Source organism: Panthera leo, chromosome E3, assembly GCF_018350215.1.
Source record: "Panthera leo isolate Ple1 chromosome E3, P.leo_Ple1_pat1.1, whole genome shotgun sequence".
Lineage (NCBI taxonomy): Eukaryota > Metazoa > Chordata > Mammalia > Carnivora > Felidae > Panthera > Panthera leo.
The window spans coordinates 19398078-19416809 of record NC_056694.1 but is presented as its reverse complement, the minus strand read 5'-3'; the positions used below and the strand labels follow the sequence as shown (position 1 = coordinate 19416809).

The window sequence follows — 18732 nt, the reverse complement described above, 5'->3', positions numbered from 1 at the left end:
GACAGCCCTGCAAATAGACACAAGGGGGACCCATGAATTATTAATGGGACACCCAGAAACGTCTTTGTTAGATTGTGCACAGGTCTGTGCCCTGTGCTTAGAATACAGAGTGGCTAAATCAGGTCAGATTAGCCCCTGGCCTCGTGGAACTTCCAGAAAACAATCAAGTAAAGCCATAAATAAACAAGGTGCTTTCAGAGAGAGATGACAGTAAAAGATCATAGATGTTGCTGCCTCCGAAAGTGTGGTCCAAGGGAGCCCCCGGGAAGGTGCCGTTTGAGCTGAGACCCGTCTCTTAGGGAATGAGCCGACAACAGGGGACAGCAGTCCAGGTGGAAGCAACAGGAGACCCTCTGAAGTGGGAATGAGCCCAGCCTGACCCAGGAGCGGGAAGACAGAAGCCTGACTGGTGGGGGGAAGAGGGAACACAAGGGGGACACAAGAGGGTAGGGGGTAGAGAGTGAGGCCCGGAGGGGAGGAGAGAGAGCCCATGGGAGAGGGCGGTAGGCAGGGCAGGACGCCAGAGCACCATAGTGGTTTTCTTTATGCGTCCCTCCTGCTTGGTCTCTTATTTCCCCGTCGTCCTGAACCATTGCCAGCTGACATTTCTGACCAGTCTGCGGCCCTGCCCGCCGCACGGCCTGGGATTTCTGGATGACCTGACCACCCCCCACCCCCAACCCACCGAGCTGCCGGCGACTAAACTCACTTGCGGATAGAGAGCAGAGCACGTGTCTAGTTTAGATGACAAATGTAAGAGAAGGAGGATTAAAAATGAAAGGGCCCTAAGGATGTTACTGGAATGTTCCATGGAGTCTGGTTACTTTGTAGCAAACAGAGCAGGGGTATGGTTGAGATGGGGAAAGACTTTGAGGAGAGAAAATTTTTGCCTTAGCTGATTGAAGAGATTGCTTCCTGGGACCTCCCGGATCATAAGAAACTGACGGGTCTGTCTCTTTGCAAAGATCATGGCCCTGGGTGGAGGTGGGGCGGGGAGGGATCCTGGATCTAATCAGCCCAGGGAAAAGGCTATTATGCTCATTCCTGTTCCCTCCTCCTAATAAGCTTCTCCGTCCTCAGCCACTTCCTACCCCTGAGGCGACTGGCAGGACCAGCCCGCAGGAGCCGTGTAGGGCAACGGGGGGAACCACAGTCGTCCGTGAAGCCATTGACAGAATCGGCCTGCTGGGGAGCAGGTAGGTACCGAGCCTGCTTCCAAACACAGCCAAGAACCCCAAAAACCCTGTGTTTTTTCAGACCCCGTAAAACTGCTCCCTGACACTCTAGCCTCCCTCCCCCTCCAGCCTGAAAGCCCGGAACGGACTCGATGTGTTCCCGGCAAACGTGTCTACGCCTGTTGGATTCGGTCCAGCCCGGTGTAAGACTTCATCCTCCTCAGAAGCCTCCCCAGAAGTACGCCACGCAGCAGAGAGTGCTGGCCTGGGGGGTGGAGGGTGAGCGTGGCCCACAGCCCCGCTGCCCCGGCCGGCGTGTGGGGCTGCACGCACCGTGGTCTATGCAGAAGGCCCGTGCCTGAGGGGCAAGGGGGGCTGAAATCCAGCTGGCGTGCTGGTCACTAAGCTGGGGCCCCCGCCGGGGACTGCAGCAGCCCGGAGAGGGACGAGGGCTTTTTCTCCACTGCACGAAAGAGGAATTTCCGGGCCAAGCTGTGCACCCTCCAGGTCTGTGTCCACCGCAGAGGAGTTTCCTTCCCCTGATTTGCAGAAAAACTCTGAACAGGCCATTCCAGCCATCGCTCTAGGAGTCTACAGACCCCAGAGCCTGGAAACCATGGCCGTGCATCACTGTGGCCATAAGTAAGCCCTCGCTGGTTCCCCTTGCGCCCACGGGCTGGTGCCAGAGGCGACCTCACACCTGATGCGGTCCTGTTTATAGGCAGCACACACACACCCCACCGGGAGCCGCTTTTTCCACCCTCAAGATCCTTGGTGCTCCGGGGTCTTGCGGCTCCGCAGCCTTAAACCGCACACGCGTGGGGTGCATTTGCAAACCACACCCTGCTGAGTTGGGAACGCCCGCATCCTCAGAAGCAAGAGGTACAAAGTCAGTCTCTAGGCCGGGAGTAGCAAACGTGTGTTTAGCAAAGGGCCACACAGCGAATGCCCTAGTGAGTAGGGCTTTTCGCTTTTTGTTTGTTTGTTTGTCTTAACAACCCTTCAAAAGGTAAAAACCATTCTGAGCTCTCAGGCTGCGGACTGGATTCCACCCGCCTGCTGTCCTTTGCCAGCCCGCTGCTCCAGCCCCTGCCCAGCCGAGGGAGTCTGCGGGCTGCCTTGCCCCAATTTCCTCTTCTTTTATCACGAATTGTGTGCTTATGATAAAGGGGGGAAACAGCCTGTGTGCGCCTTTGAACCGCGTGCGGGGTGGGTACTCTCTTCTCAAACCGCCGCTGCTTCTGAAATAGAAAAGCCAGTGCGGGGCCCTGACGGGCACGCTCTCTGTTGCATACCATCTGTTACCACCCGTTTGCTAAAACCAAATCACATTTCAGACAACAGCAAAGGCTTCTGAAAGTCCTCCAGGCCATCGAAAGCGACTCTGTCCGCCTCAGCAGGGCTGTTTCACCGACAGAGGAGCCAGTGCCGGATCCAGAGGTGAGATGCTCGGCTTCTGGGGGTTTCCAGATGCATCCGGCATCTCGCGCGAAAGGTCAGGGAGGAAGGGCCCCTCGGGGCAATTATCTCTCTGCGGGGCAGGGGTGGGGGGAGATGGCTGCCACAGTGGTAAACTTCACCTCTCTCTGCCCGAGTCTCCATCCTCCTCCTGCCCAACACCCAGATGTACATGTGATGGCACTAAATGTTGCAGGAGAGAGGAGCCTGTCCACACAAAAGGCAAAATATAAATAGCATGTAAACCCACAGGAAAATGTCCAACATCGCTGGTAATCCAGAAATGCAGATTCAGGGGCGCCTGGGTGGCTCAGTGGGTTAAGCATCTGATTTCAGCTCAGGTCATGATCTCACGGTTCATGAGTTCGAGGCCTGCATCGGGCTCTGCGCTGACAGGTCAGAGCCTGGAGCCTGCTTCGGATTCTGTGTCTCCCTCTCTTTATGCCCCTCTCCTACTTGCGCGCGCTCTCTCTCTCTCAAAATAAAATAAACATAAAAAATTTAAAAAGAAATGCAGATTCGAGCAACCTTAATTCCTATTTGATATCTGAGTTTGCAGATTATTTTTGATGATAAGCTCTGGACTTGCAGGGTTACAGCAGGCTTACCCAGCTGGCAGCAATAGAAACGGGTGGAAGGAACTCTCTTGAAAAGCACAAAGACCGGGTTTAAGAAGAGCCGTAGAAATACTTATGTCCTCCCAGCCCAGCGATCCCGCTTCCCCACCCCCTCAGGAAATCACTCCACAGCGAGAAAAAGCTATAGGCGCAAAGATCTCTGTTGCAGAATGATTGGAAGTAGGGAAGAATGAGGAAAAAAAAAAAAAAAAAAAGAACCAGAAATCACATAAATGTCTCATGATAACGGAGTTAATCGGGAAGGTATGATATATCGGCACAGAGCAGTAGTATAAAAGGAGGGGAATTACCGTTATGGAGGTTACGCAGAATGAAAATGTTAAGGATATAATAAGTTAACTGCAAAAGGTGATGTTCGTCTTCGTTGAGTCCAGCCTTTCTCGTAATTCTTCAGCACAGCGGTCACCCACCCTACGCTTGGCCGATGAGGACTTAACTCAAGGTCCTCTGAGAGCCACATGTCGAAGTCCTGTGATGGCAGAAACCCCCCCTCCGCCCCCTGCCCGGGCCTAGACCGGAGTCTGGCTCTGAGTCTGGCACCATGATTTAGACGGCATGTGACCTGAGGCAAGCCTCTTAAGCTCTCTGATCCTGCGTGGGGTGTCGCTGTCACACGGGGTAAATAATCCACAGCCATGCGCTGCTGTGAGGACAAAATGTTTTGTGAGGGTGGGCACCTCAGTGCCTGGCACAAGGCAAGGAGGATCCGGCAAATACCCGTTGAAAGTTTGACATCTAGAAAAATCTAGAGGAGTCAAAGCTTTGCCCCCCACCCCCACCCCTGCCGCCCACGTGGAACAGTGGCTTTCTCAGCCATGAAGATCCTAAGTGTGATAAAGCGTCAGCCACGTTAAAAAGAGCCTGGGTTGATCAAGTCTTTTTATAGGAAACAGAAAACCCAGGGCAAACGGACTTCTACACCGAAGCGAAGGAAATGAAAGACTGTTGTAACAAACGCCACAGTGGGGACCAGTTGGGGCTCAACCCAGCAGCTCGTGCTGTGTCTCCACAATGCCAGCTGCTTCCTCGAGCTCCGTCCCCACCTCAGCACCCAGGCCCGGCTCTGCTGTCTCCCTGGGACCCCTCAAAAGCTAAAGTGGTTACCGCCCCTTGCCCTCATCGCCTCAGGCCCTACAGTCAGGAGCGAAGAGCATTTCTTCCACGCACAGAACTGAGATTGGGCCACGTACCCATCACAGAGCTACCCCCCCCACCCCCACCCCTCGGTGGCTCAGGGGACAGGCCACGCTATTTCATTGGAGCAGTCGGGCTCCTCCTTGGGCTGAGAAGGGGTCCTTCCCCCTCTGGGACCATCGTCATGGCTGAGAAGAGACACGAGAGAGGAGGGCAGGGAGTGCGGAGACCGGAGCGGCCCAACCCGCATTTACCTTAGACCCCCACGAGGGATCCTAAATCAAGCGAGTCAGGAGCAGGGGGGCCATCGACTCGAGACGCTGGCAGGTTGTGACGCGTCCTTAGTTAGTAGACCCTCCGGCTGCTTCATTTAGAAGCCCCGCTGCAGGACGTCGCACGTTTTACATTGCACGGGCTGTGGGATCCGCCGGCCCCTCTGCAAGGCAGCTCGCCTCCCATCTGGACCTCCCCCTGCTGCTGGCAGCCAAGGTGAACCTCCCTTCACGCCTCCCGCCGCTCACCTGGCGGAGCAGCTCATTAACCTCCTCACCCTCCCCCCCGCCGCCCCCCCCCCCCCCCCCCACTTGAGCGAGGCCGGCTTCGGTTCATCACTGTCCTTTGCCTCTGGGACTCAGGCCCAGGGCGGCAGAGGGCCTTGGCCAGGGCCCCACCCGGCTCTGCCCAGAGCAGGCGGTGCCTGCGGGGTCTGCTGATAAGAGCGGGCCCTGTGTTCCCTCTGGGAGCTGGGAGCTGACCTCCCTCCCTCCCCGTCCCCATCCCCGTCGCGTGGCCATCAAGGCTCGTCCAAACACACGCTGAGGGCGATGGCACGTCTCGCTGGCTATTAATTAAAAAAGTAAGTAGGGAACAGTTGCTGTTCATTTGCTCAACTCCCTGCTCACAGAACCATTGCAGATTACCAGTGCTAATTAACAGAGGGCATGTGCACGCAGGGAATGCACCATTTTATGAGGGACTGATCCGTGGCGACCAGCACTGCAGTCGGGGCCCGAAGGGGCCTCGGGAAGCCATTCCGCAGCGTGGCTGTTTATTGATGGCATTCACGCGGCCTCGGACCGGACCGCCTGCCCACGAAGGAGGCAGCGCTAAAATCAGTGAAGGGAAAACATGGGAGGAAGTGGACACTCAGGGAGCGCACACGGGGGCCAGGACCCATGACAGGGACTTCCCCCAGTATCCGTATCTCACTTAGTCTCCGTGACGGGATTGTCAGAGAGATGGTGTCATCTGAATTCATTTGCTAGGGCAGCCACACCTCAGACGGGGTGGTGGCCTGCACGACAGAGATGTATTTCTCTCAAGTTCTGCAGGCTGAAGTCCAAGGTCAAGGTGTGGGCAGGTTTGATGGCTCCTGAGGCCTCTTCTCCTGCCTTGCTGATGGCCGTGCTCTGGCTGTGTCTCAACACCATCTTTCCTGTGTGCATAAGCATTTCTAGTGTCTCTCCCGGGCAGATTTACACCCCCCCCCTTTTTTTTTTTTTAATTTTTAAAATTTATTTATTTTGAGAGAGAGAAAGAGAGGATGAGTGGGGTAGAGGGAGAGAAAATTCTAAGCAGGCTCCGTGCCGTCGTTGCAAAGCCTCACGTGGGGCTCAAACTCACAAACCGTGAGATCTCGTCATGAGCAGACATCAAGAGTCGGACGCTTAACCGACTGAGCCACCCAGGAGCCCCCAGATTTCCCCTTCTTCTAAGGACATGGTTCACATTGGATTTGGGCCCACCCTCACGGCCTCATTTTAACTTAATTACCTCTTTAAAGGTCGTGTCTCCAAGTATAGGAACATGCTCAGGTACTGGGGTTAGGGCTTTCGCATCTGAATTTGGGGAGGTGGGGGACACAGTTTAGCCCGTAACACCTTCCCCAACTCAGCCGATAGGCCGTGAACACTTGGTAATGAGGAAGAGAAGAGCACATTCAGCCACAATCTGATGCCTTTTAAACATTTCTTTGTTACTTGCAAACTCTTATGGAAAATACCAACTGTTCACAGTAACAGCTCATTTAATCTTTGTAATAACTATATGTAATGGGTGCCGTTCTTATCCTCATTGTATGGATGGGGAAACTGAGGCACTGAGTGGCTAAATAACTTGTTGTGTAGTGGTGAGCTGAATCGAGCCTGTCGCGTTTTGACCCGTTAGCATTATTTTTATGTTTGTTAAGGACAAACTGAGAACAAGAGGCGGAGAGATCGAAGATGCCGTCTACGTGACCGTGGAAATCCTGTCCAACTGGGGCCATACGTCCCGGGTGGGTCTCACGGAAGTTGAGTTCTTTGACCGGAACAACACAAAGCTTTACGTGTCGCCCCATGACGTGGATATCCGGAACACGGACACGCCCGGGGACCTGGGCCACCTGGTCAATAGGAACTTAGCTGTAAGTGGAGGCGGTGCTCGAAACTACAGTGAGCCTTGGCCTTGTGTTTTGATGCATTTTCTCTGCCCGCGATAAGTCTGTGACGCGGGTGTGGGGGGTGCAGGTATGGGGAGGGGAAGAAGATAGTTGTCCATCATCATTCATTCAGGCAAAGTGGAAGGAGCCTGAGGGAAAGGTGTGGGTGAGGGCCCCCGAGCCGTCCCCCAGCTCATTCCCAGATCCCTGGGCTTGTTCTTGGGAGAATAGGGCACAAAGAGGAGCCAAGTCACCTCCTTCTATCCACCCTGCAGTTTGCCACAGTCACCACCAAATATGGAACCTTGGGGGTCATTGAGGTCAATGCCTTTATTTTATCAATGAAGAAACAGAGGCTTGGAGAAGAATATTGACTTGGTCAAGGTCACACCTCCAGAAGGTAGTGGGGCCACGTTCACATCCTGCAGCCTGGCCCAGGGCCCATGTCCACAGCATTCCCCCGCCCCCCAGTCCTGCTTCCCAACAAACATCAAGTACACACCCAATGCACATCACACTTTCCTGTCCTTTATTCTATTTTATTTTGGGGGGAGAGAGAGTGTGCACATGCACGAGCAGGGGAGGGGCAGAGGGAGAGAGAGAGAGAGAGAGAGAGAGAGAGAGAGAGAGAGAATCTTAAGCAGGCTCCGTGTTGAGCAAGGAACCCAACATGGGGCTCGATCCTACAACCCTAGGATCATGACCTGAGCCAAAATCAGGGGTCAGATGCTCAACTGACTGAGCCACCCAGGTGCCCTGAATGTTCCTGCCCTTTAAATATCTAATAGTCAAAAAAGGAAAGAAGGAGGGAGGGAAGGAGGGGAGGAAGGAGGGAGGGGAGGAAGGAAGGAAGGAAGGAAGGAAGGAGGGAGGGAGGGAAGGAGGGGAGGAAGGAAGGAGGGGAGGAAGGAAGGAAGGAAGGGAGGGAGGAAGGGAGGGAGGGAAGGAAGGAAGGAGGGGAGGAAGGAAGGAAGGAAGGAAGGGAAGGAAGGAAGGAGGGAAGGTGAGAAGGAGGGAGGGAAGGGAGGAAGGAAGGAGGGAAGGAAGGGCGAGCACTGGCATTTTCTCCTCTTTCCACTTGCAAGTTGGACACAGAGACTGGGAGCTAAGCTGAGGTAGGCCGCCCAGCAGCATGTCTTTACTATGTGGTGCTTCGCCCCCAGGGGGGGCCTGAGAACCTGGGGACAGACTTTGCCTCTGGGCCATAGAACCCGGTGGGCAAGGCACAGAGGCGATAGGAGGACTTCCTTTGGGGCCTTGTTGGCACCTTGTAAATCTCCCGCCAAGCACCTGTATTATCCATTCCAAAGAACAAATTATAAATTTTTTAAAATGTATTGGAAATGAAACCAGCTACCACATGTTCAGTTCTTACCTAGTGCCAGGCACGGGCTATCATCCATATAACCTTATTTAAACCCAGCAGTACACAGGCTCAAGAAGCAGAAAGGCCCGTGTTCGAAGCTTACCGTTTACAGCCTCATGAGCACAGGCAACTCACCTGACCTCTACTTTAGCTTCCTCATCTGTAAAATGGGCATAATAATGGAACTTACCTTGCTACGATGTTGTGGGGAGCGAACATAACTATAAACAGCTCAGCACCGTGGCTGGCTCTTCCTAAGGGCTCCAAAACACCAGCTCTTGTTAGATTTGTTGTTTTATTCATAATAATATTAATACCACTAAGAAGAGATATCATTCCCATTTAAAGAAGAGGAAGTAAGAAAAGGGAGCTTGGGAGTCCTCCGTTCTAGAGACCCGCATTCTGGTTTTGACTTCAGCAACTTACCTGCCTTCTCAGAGAATCAGTTTCTGTGCCCCACCCCCGCCCGCGCACCCCCGGCCCCCCGTAAAATCGAACTGGAGGGCACAGATAACCCATACGATTCTTACTTGTCTGCAAAAGAAACTGGAGTCTGGCTCACTTTAGCAAATTTCTAACAAAGGAATTTGTTGCAAGCCTTTGGGTAGCTGGGAGACTCGCTGTCACCCAGGCCAGAGGACCCCGTGGTCGTGTTGGGGTTCTAGGCAGCATCCAGGAAGTGCACCAAGGGTGTGGTCTTTTTTGGGGGTGGCGGGGGGCAGTGTGCATTAGTTGATTTGCCATCCTGTCGCCCTGCTGCGGATAACACAGTCGCAGGAGAGGAAGGCTGATGGGTGACCCTGGCTAGGAAAGTGGCCACCGTGATGCCAGTTACCCCGAGATGCCACAGCGGGGCAGGGAGAAACTCTCCCTGGAGGAGATTCAGGGTTGTTACTGAAGGGAAGGCAGGATAGATGCTAGGTCTCTGAGAGACACTACCCGTCCATGGGGTTAGACTGGGTGGTGACAGCCCTCTAAGATCGGCAGCTCCGTGACCTTGAAAGAAACAGGTCCCGTAGGTCACAGCCACTGGGATGCTCTGGCCTTGGGTTTTCCCGCTCTGCTTCCTGCTTCGAGTCTGTAGGCACCCACGTGCGTGGCCCTGGCCACCCCTCTCCCGTCTCCCTTGTGCACAGAGCAGCAGCACTTTGGAAGCCTGCTGCACAGAACAGAGCATCCTGGGGCAGTAAAAACATCATTGGGTTTGGTGGGGGCCAGTTTTTTTTTTTTTTAAGTTTATTTGTTTATTTTGAGAGAGACAGAGACAGTGCCAGGTGGGGAGGGGCAGAGAGAGAGGACAGAGAGAGAGAGAATCCCAAGCAGGCTCCTCACGGCCAGCACAGAGCCCGATGGGGGGCTCAAACCCACGAAGCCCTGAGATCATAACCTGAGCCGAAAGCAAGAGTGAGGTGCTTAACCGACTGAGCCCCCCCCCCCCCCACCAGCACCCCTGATGGCTGCCAGTTTTTATAATTAGTGTTCCTTTTCCTCCGCTTAGCAGAGGCTGGTGAGCTTTGCCATGTGACGGCAGGGACAAGTCCAGCCCATGGTTTTGGTGGGCTTGGGGTTTTAAATTTTTGACCCTGAGGTTGGGACATGAGGCAGCCATCTCTTCCTGGGCTATTGGGTCTCCAGGCCCAGCTGTGGGCAGGCTGGATTCCCTCTGCCGTCCTGGCATGGGGTCTCCCCGACGGTCCTCCTATGCACGAGGTCCGGGACTACCAACACATGCAGCCTCTCCGGACCACCCGGTTTCGCTGGGGTTTAGCCCCACAGCGTGCTAGCCGGGGTCCTCAGACATCCCTCGTGCAATGCTCACATGAACCTGGGGCTGCTCTCCACATTTGATTAAATGAGAAACCAAGTCTCGGGGAGGACTAGGGACCTGCCCCGGGCCATACTGCCACGGAGTCAGGGAGCTCGGCTGAAATCTGACCAGCAGGTAACTGAAAGTGGAGTCTGGGTTCAGAAGAGAAGTTGCTTCAGTGGAAGAGAGCAGGGGGCTGCCAGAAGATACGGGGGTGCCCCACGCTCAGTGCAGGCCCGGCTCCCCTCTGTGCCCATGCCATCCCTCTCATTGGCTTCGCCCAGGCCCGTGGCTTCAAGATGATTCTAGATGGATATGCCAGGGCCTGCCTGCCTCTCTGAGTTCCTGATTTAAATGCCAACTTCCTGCTTGGCGTCTCTTGTCGGGCACCTACTGGACATCCCAGACTTCAGTGATCTGAAACCTAACTTTTCATTCCCCTGCGCTACCCACGTCTCTCCCGCCTACAAGATTCCTGTGCTCAGTAAATGGCATTGCTGTCTGCTTTGCTGCTAAGCCCACCTCTTAACCTCTTAAGAGTCTTCCTTGACTGCCCCGACCCCTTCCTGCCACCTTCCAGGACACCAGAAAGTCCTGTTGATTCCTCCTGCAATACCGAGCCCGGGTCTGTCGCCTTCACCCCGTGCCCACTGTCAAATGGCCTCCTGTCTCCTCGTCTTCTCTTCTGGCCCCATCTGCTCCATTTTCTACTCTGTAACCAAAGTGATCTTTTACAAATGTCAGCTTGCACCCCTCCCCTGCCTAAAACCCCAGCCATGACTTCCCAGTATACTTAGAAGTAAAACCTCATGCCTCCCGTGGCCTGGGAGGCTGTCTGTGAACAGGCCTTCGGCTCCCTCTACTGCCTCGGGCCCCGGGGCTCCAGCCGCCAGAGGCTGCCTTCTGCTCTTCTGACGCTTGACGCTCATGGCACCTCTGGTCTCTGCCCAGAACTTCCCTCCTCCAGAGTGTCGTGTGGCTACCTCCTCTCTCTTCATTTGAATTTCAGCCCAAATACCACTTTCTCAGCAAGCCCTTCCCTGACTCCTGTGTGGAGGAGTCTTTTCTCACGCCACCCCAGTCTTCCCCACCTGTCTCTATCACATCCTGTTCTTTCACTTTCTTCAGGGCGCTTCTCACATTAAGAAATGGTCTTGTTCACTCCTTTATTATCTGTCTTCCCCTCTCCCCACACTTAGCTATACATTCGTGTCCTCACCATACTACATCCCCAGCACATAAATGTTCACACTACATTTTTTTTGTACTTTTTGTTTGGAAATAATCGTAGAATCGCAGGCAATTGTGAACAAAACAAAACAAAACAAAAACCTTGTGCAGAGAAGAGAAAAATAATAAAGGGAAATCAGTGAAGCCAAAAGTTGGTTTTTTGAAAGGATCGACAAAGTTAACAAAACTTTAGCTAGATCGGCAAGGAAAAAAGGGAAAGGATTCAAATAACTAAAATCAGGAATGAAAGAAGGGACATTAGTCTACCTGACAGGGAAAAAAAGATGGTTAGGGAATATTCTGGACAATCTTATGCCAACAAATAAAGATATCCCGGATGAAATGGACATCGTCCTGGAAAGACACAAATCACCAAGACTGAGTGAAGAGGAAATAGACCATCTGGCTAGAACTATAGCAAGTACAGAGATTGAATTAATAATCCAAGAAACTTCCAACAAAGAAAAACCAAGGACCAGATGGCTTCACTGGTGAGTCATACCAAATATTTGAAGAATTAACACCAATCCTTCACAACCTCTTCTAAAATGAAGAAGAGGGAAGACTTCCAAACTCATTTTATGAGACCAGTCTTACCCTGATCACAAAACCAAAGATATCCCAAGAAAAGAAAACTATAGACCAACAGCCCTTATGAATATAACGTAAAGATCCTCAACAAAACATTAGCAAGCCAAGTCTCCCAGTTCATAGAAAGATTTATATGTTGAAACCTAGTGGGCTTGATCCCGGGAACGCATGGTTTGTTGTTCAATATATGAGAACAGATCGATATAATACAACATGTTAATAGGATAGAGGGGAAAAAGTCATGTAACATTCTTAATAGATACAGAAGGAGCATTTGACAAAATTCAACACCCTTTCATGATAAAAACCATAAACAAGCCAAGAAGAGAAGGAAACATTCTCAACCTAATAAGGGCATCTGTAAAAACCCACAGCTCGCATCATGCTGGTAAAAGACTGAAAGCTTTTGCACTAAGATCAGGAACAAGACAGGGATGCCTGCTTTCACCACTTCTGTTCAACATTGTACTCGAGATTCTTCCCAGGGAAGTTAGGCAAGAAAATGAAATAAAGAGCCCCTGGGTGGCTCAGTTGGTTAAGCATCCGACTTCAGCTCAGGTCATAATCTCATGTCATGAGTTGGAGCCCCGCATTGGGCTCTGCTTGGGGTTCTCTGCCTCTCTCTGTGCCCCTCCTCCACGTGTGCTCTCTCTCTCTCAAAATAAACAAATAAAAACTTAAATAAGTAAATAAACAGAAAAATAAGAGGTTGGAAAGGAAGAAGTAAAACTATATTTGTGGGTGATATGATCTTACAGATAGAAAACCCTAAAGAATCCACAAAAACTACTGATAAACTAAAATCCTGTTCAGCAAGTTTATAAAAGACTAATATACAAAAAAAAAAAAAAAAAAAAAAAAAAGTTGTATTTCTATACCCTAGCAATGAGCAATCTGAAAAAGGAAACTAAGGGAAAAAAATGTTTTTTAAAAAAATTTTTTAATGTTTCTTTCTTTCTTTTTTTTTTTAATTTTTTTTAACGTTTATTTATTTTTGAGACAGAGAGATAGGGCATGAACGGGGTGGGTCAGAGAGAGAGAGAGACACAGAATCTGAAACATGCTCCAGGCTCTGAGCTGTCAGCACAGAGCCGGACGCGGGGCTCGAACCCACAAACTGCGAGATCGTGACCTGTGCTGAAGTCGGACGCCCAGCCGACTGAGCCACCCAGGCGCCCCAATGTTTCTTTCTTTCAAGAGAGAGAAAGAGCACGCGCGCAAGCAGGGGAATGGCAGAGGGGGGCGGAGAGAGAGAATCCCAAGCAAGCTCTGAAGTGTCAGTGCAGAGTACAACGCGGGGCTCAGTCCCACAGATCATGAGATCATAACCTGAGCCAACATCAAGAGTCAGACACTTAACCGACTGAGCCGCCAGGTGCCCTGAAAAAAAAAAATCTGTTTTAAAATAGCATAAAAAAAAAAAAAAAGATACTTAAGAGTAAATTTCACCAAATAAGTGAAAGACTTGTACATTGGAAAGTATGAGATACTATTGGTGGGAATTGAAAAAGACCCAAATAAATGAAAAGACATTTCATGTTCACAGATCGGAAGACTTAATACTGTTGATATGGCAACGCTCCCTGAATTATCGCAGATTCCATGCAATCCTATCAAAATTCCAACTGCCTTTTTTTGTGGAAATTGATAAGCTGATCTTAAAATATATATGGAAGTTCAAGGGACCCAGAATAGCTAAAACTATGTTGGAAAAGAAGGAAGTTGGAAGACTCACTCTTCCAATTTCAAAACCAACCTACAGTAATCAAGACTGTGGTACTGGCATAGGGATAGACATATATATAGGTCAATGGAACAGAATTGATAGAGAAATAGACCCATACATCTGCAGTCCACTGATTTTCTTTTCTTTTTTTAATGTTTATTTATTTTTGAGAGCGAGAGTGAGAGAGAGCATGCGCGAGAGTGGGGGAGGGGCGGAAAGAGACAGAGACACAGAATCCAAAACAGGCTCCAGGCTCTGAGCTGTCAGCACAGAGCCCGACGCAGAGCTCGAACTCACAAAGCATGAGATCATACCTGGACCAAAGTCGGATGCTTAACCAGCTAAACCGACTAAGCCACCCAGGTGCCTCTACAGGCAACTGATTTTCAACAAAGATGCCAATACTATTGGGTGGAGGAAAAAAAAATCATTTTTTTAGCAGATGATATCAGGACAAACTGGATTGCTGATGCAGAAGAACGAAGTTGGGTTCCTACCCTAACATCATGTGCAAAAACTAACTCGGTGGATTAAAGACCTTAGAACTTTTAAAGCTTTAAGGCTGTAAAACTCTTAGAAGAAACACAGGTATAAATCTTCATACCCTTGAGCTTTTCAATGAGGTCTTACATATGGCACGGAAAGCACAAGCAACAAAAGAAGAAAATAGATAAATCAGACTTCATCAAAATTTAAAACACATTTGCTTCAAAGGACATTCATCAAGAAAGTTGAAAAGACATCTTGGGAAATGGGAGAAAATATTTGCAAATCATATATCTGATAAGGGTCTATCATCCAGAATATAGAAAGAAAAGAAATCTGAAACTCAACAACAAAATGACAAGCAACCACATGAAAATATGACCAAAGCACTCAGAATAGACTTTCCTCCAAAGAAGACATACACGGCCCAGAAGCACAGGAAAGATGCTGTCAACATCATTAGTCGTTAGGGAAATGCAAATCAAAACCCCAAAGACGTATCATTTCATACCCACCAGGTTGTTACAGGTTTTGAAAAGAAAAGAGAAAAGAATAAAGTATTGGCAATTCATGTGGAAAAACCATGCCTCGCTGGCAGGAATACAAAAGTAAAGTGGTGCGGCCGTGGTGAAAAATAGTTCGGCCGTTTCTCCAAAAGTTAAGTGTAGAGTTAGCCTATGACCCGGCAGTTCCACTCCTAGGTGCAGACCCAAGGGAACGGAAAATGTGTTCCCACAAAAACTTACACACAAATGTTCATGGCAGTATCATTCATGATAGCCACAAGGTGGAAACAACTCAAATGTTTATCCACAGATGAATGGATAAAGAAAATGTGGTACGTCCATACAATGGAATATTACTCAGCTGTAAAGAGGAACAAAGCGCCGATTGTTACCGCAACAAGGATGAACCTTCGAAAACATTATGGGATGTGGAAGAACCCACACCCGGCAGGCCACACATTGGGTATGGAGTTCTTTTTTAGGGTGATGAAATATGCTGGAAAAAGATAGTGGTGATGGTGACACAACCTTGAAATATACTAAACAAAACAAAACCCGCTGAATTGCATACTTGAAGGTGGTGACTTTATATATATGTGAAGTATATCTCCATTTTTTTAAAAAAAAGTATGGGGAGGTCTCTTGTGCCCTTGCCCACCAGCGTCCCCCAGTGCTAACATTCTGTATAACTGTAGTACATTATCAAACCCAGGAAATTGACATTAGTATCAGGTGCACACCTTTGTACACACATTCGTGTGCGTGTGCGTATGAGTCCTATGCAATGTTATCACTCATGTGTAGATTCATGTAACCACCACCCCATCAAAATACACAAGCACAAAATACAACAGTTCCATCACCAGAGAGGGATTCCCCCTCGCAACCCTTTACAGCCATAACCCCCCACGCACCCATCCCTAACGTTGGCAACCGCTGATCTGTTTTCGCTTCAAGAGTGCTATATAAAAGGAATCATCTTGTATGTAATCTTTTTGAGACTGGCTTTTGCCACTCAGTATAATGCCTTTGACATCCATCCAAACTGTGTGTGTCCATAGCTTGTTCCTTTTGATTATGATAATTTATTAAATTGGGGCTACTTCTGAGGGCAGTCCAGCATATCCCTGAAGGGGGTAGATCTGTATTAGGTTAATTCTGGAAGAGGGAAGCACCTTAATTAGGAATGAGAAAGGGACCTCCTGTCTCCCCTGACCGTCCATTCTAAAAATGCCCTTCCATTGGCCGTTAAGAATTCACTCTTATTTTCTTTGTCGAATTTATCCCTGCCTGGTTGGGGTTTGTCTTTGTTTTTTTTTTTTTTTTTTTTTTTTTTTCCTGGCAGTGTTACTTGTTTGCTCCCCCGACCGGTGCAGAGCTGGGACCCGGTGGGCCAGGCTCCGCCACCCACCCCCGACTGTAGTTCGGCACCTGCCCCACAGGAGGGTATTTGTATTGAGCAAATGGGTAACAGACGCTGTGAGAGCCTCCCCGGCCCTCTGGCCCTTCCCACATCTGAGCGTGCTGGCCGTACTTCCCATTGATAATTCTCTGACGGAGGATTGCTTTTCTGGCCTCCGGGGCCCACTCTGCCTCCCGTGCAGCGGGCCCAAACCGGTGGGGAACGGAGCCCCCAGGAGCAGCCCTCAACCTGCGCTGGTGGGCTTTGGGGTATGAGTACCCCAGCTCCCTTGTCCCGGGGGTGGAGTTGCTCCGGGGCACGTTCTGCTCTGGCTCCCAGAGCGGGCTCTCTGGGTAACACACTCTTTATGGAATGCCTTTCCTCCCCTCCTCTTCCCCATGCTCCTTTGGTGTCCAGATAATCTCCTGACACTCAAATCCTGGACTCGGGGGTCTGCTTCTGAGAGAATACAAACTAAGACAGCACGAATTAATGGATTAAAATAGGTGTACATCCTTACTCCACCACGTAGGCGAGCCACACCCTTTGCTCCCTTGCTGAGCTGTGACGGGAGGGTTACAGCACTCGTCCCCTCCCAGGGCTTTGAGAGAACCCAGGGAGGTCACAGCGGCGGCAAGAGGGAACCCTGATTCTCGTTCTGCCGTCTCTGTTACTGCCTGTGATGGACAGGTGCAGCAGACGCTCGGCCTGCTGGCCTGGCATCCGGGGGTTCGCGCAGCGTGCCTCGGCCAGCCCTCAACGGCTTCCCATCAGCCTTCATCTCAGAGACTCTGTCTGCTAATGAGGCCCTGAGTTACCCGCAGGTTAATGTTCTTTGACTTTGAACACCATGATTCCCACTTAGTCCTCCTGTTATCCCTCCTGCTGACAGAAATGTGATGGGAAATCAATGACAGTCCCCTCGCCCGTGTCTAAGGGTCAGCCTTCAGACTCTTCCTTTGTCAAGCAGCCACAGCGACCCAGTTTAGGCCCCAACTTGGGGAAGGAGTGAGATGCACCCGCTGGAAGCTGAAATGTGGTCTCCTGACCCCTTGCAGCTGCCCAGAGCACTAAAAGTTCTTGCAGAGCTTGAGAAACTTGGCCGGAATAAGTCAGAACCCCTTGAACTCCTCTCTCCCCCTTAACAAAAGCAACCTCCTCCCTCCTGAAAGGCACCTTTGTCACTGGAACAAGCCAGCTTTGTTCTCCCCCCGCAGCTGGAGCCTGGGCCTCGCATCTCCTGGGGGGCAGCAAAACCCCAGCGTCGGCCAGTCTCCTCCCCTGGCTGTGTCCAGACCCAAGTAGCCGGCCTGGTCCTGGTGACAGGAGTCTGCTGAGACCTTCTGAAATACACGGCGGTGCTCCGTTTAGGTGAAAGGGACAACTTCCTTGGTATCAGAGATGTGGTGGTTATGTTGGCAGATGGGACTTACTGCAGCTGTCAGCCACTAGGTGGGGACCCTAGACTCAGTTGCCCGCAGGGGCCAGACAGGGGCATAACCTGGAAAGAGAAGTAGGTGTGAGACTAAAACTGTAAGCTGGGGTGCCCGGGTGGGTCACTTAAGCATCTGACTTCGGCTCAGGTCATGATCTCACGGTTCATGAGTTCCAGCCCTGCCTCGGGCTCCCCACTGTCAGCACAGAGCCCACTTCGGATCCTCTGCCCACCCCTCTCTCTCCCTGCCCCTCCCCAGCTCACACACACTCTTTCCCTCTCTCTCTCAAAATTTAAAACAAAACAAAACAAAACTCTAAAACTGTAGGGAGCTGTGGGGACTGGGGTGCCCGAGAGCCCCAGCCGGCCCGGCCATGGGAGCTGTGCCCTAGGCCCCAGCCAGCAGCTGTTAGGGGCCCTGTGTTGCCCTGCGTCTTGCCTGTCCACACACTAGCTCTGGAGGGAAAGGCGAAATCTCCCCATCTTTAAATGTTGGCAACAGTGTTTTTGAATACTTCATGAGCCAAACAAAATAGCTAGGCAGGCCAGATGAGTTTATAGCCTCTTCTCTAGTTGCAATGAAAAGACAGCTATTAGGAGGTAAATTTCATTCATTCATTCATTCATTCATTCGACAAAGATTCTGTGGCAAATACCATGTGCCAGGGAACCGTGTGGAAACTCTACACAGACGCTTCCCTTGAGCTCACAGTCAAGTGTGTGGAGGGCTGACCTGGACTGGAAAACAGGTGGTTGTGGGACACTGAGTAAAATGCTAACCTTAGGCACTGCAAGGAACCCTAGGTGCCTGGAGGAGAGAGTGACGGTGACAGGGAAGGGGTGACTGTGGGCGTGACAGCACATTTGGGCTGAATTTCCCTGGGAGGGAGGGACTGGAAGAGTATTGCAAACAGAGGCCCAGCCTGTGCAAAGGCACTGAGGCCGAGCCTGCAGGGGGCTGTTTGGGAGCAGCTGTGAGTTTTCTCGGGACAGAACGTAGAAGAGGTATCCAAAGAGACGGAACAGGAGGCAGCTGGGGCTGAGAAGAGTCCCCAGATTTGGCTTTTTCCACCTGCATCTAAAGCACCTGTGGCATGGAATTTTGTTGGTGCAAAATGCACACGGCAGCAGGGCTTCCCTGCTCCTCTGGCCTTGAGAGCGGCTTTGGCAGCCTCACCGGTGGGCGGAAACCACACTCTGGGGTCCTGAGGCCTGGAAACCCTGCCAGGGAACAGAGCAAATCCTGAGGCTCGGTGGTTTCTTTTCTTCCGTTTCTATTTTTTAAAGGTTTTTAATTCTACAGGGTTTTTACAAAAGAAAACCAAAGTCTCTGTTTGCCAGGTTAATGAATAGCACAAG

At 50.9% G+C, this 18732-nt stretch overlaps 1 protein-coding gene across 1 annotated transcript in view; it reads left to right on the top strand.

The window, feature by feature from the left end:
* LOC122210233 (katanin interacting protein) overlaps window positions 1-18732 on the top strand; it is a 192692-nt gene that overhangs the window by 121033 nt on the left and 52927 nt on the right. The window contains exons 13-15 of the mRNA XM_042922814.1: window positions 1081-1196; window positions 2513-2615; window positions 6594-6809. Of these exons, the coding sequence (XP_042778748.1) occupies window positions 1081-1196; window positions 2513-2615; window positions 6594-6809 (435 nt within the window). The remainder of the gene's footprint in view (window positions 1-1080; window positions 1197-2512; window positions 2616-6593; window positions 6810-18732) is intronic.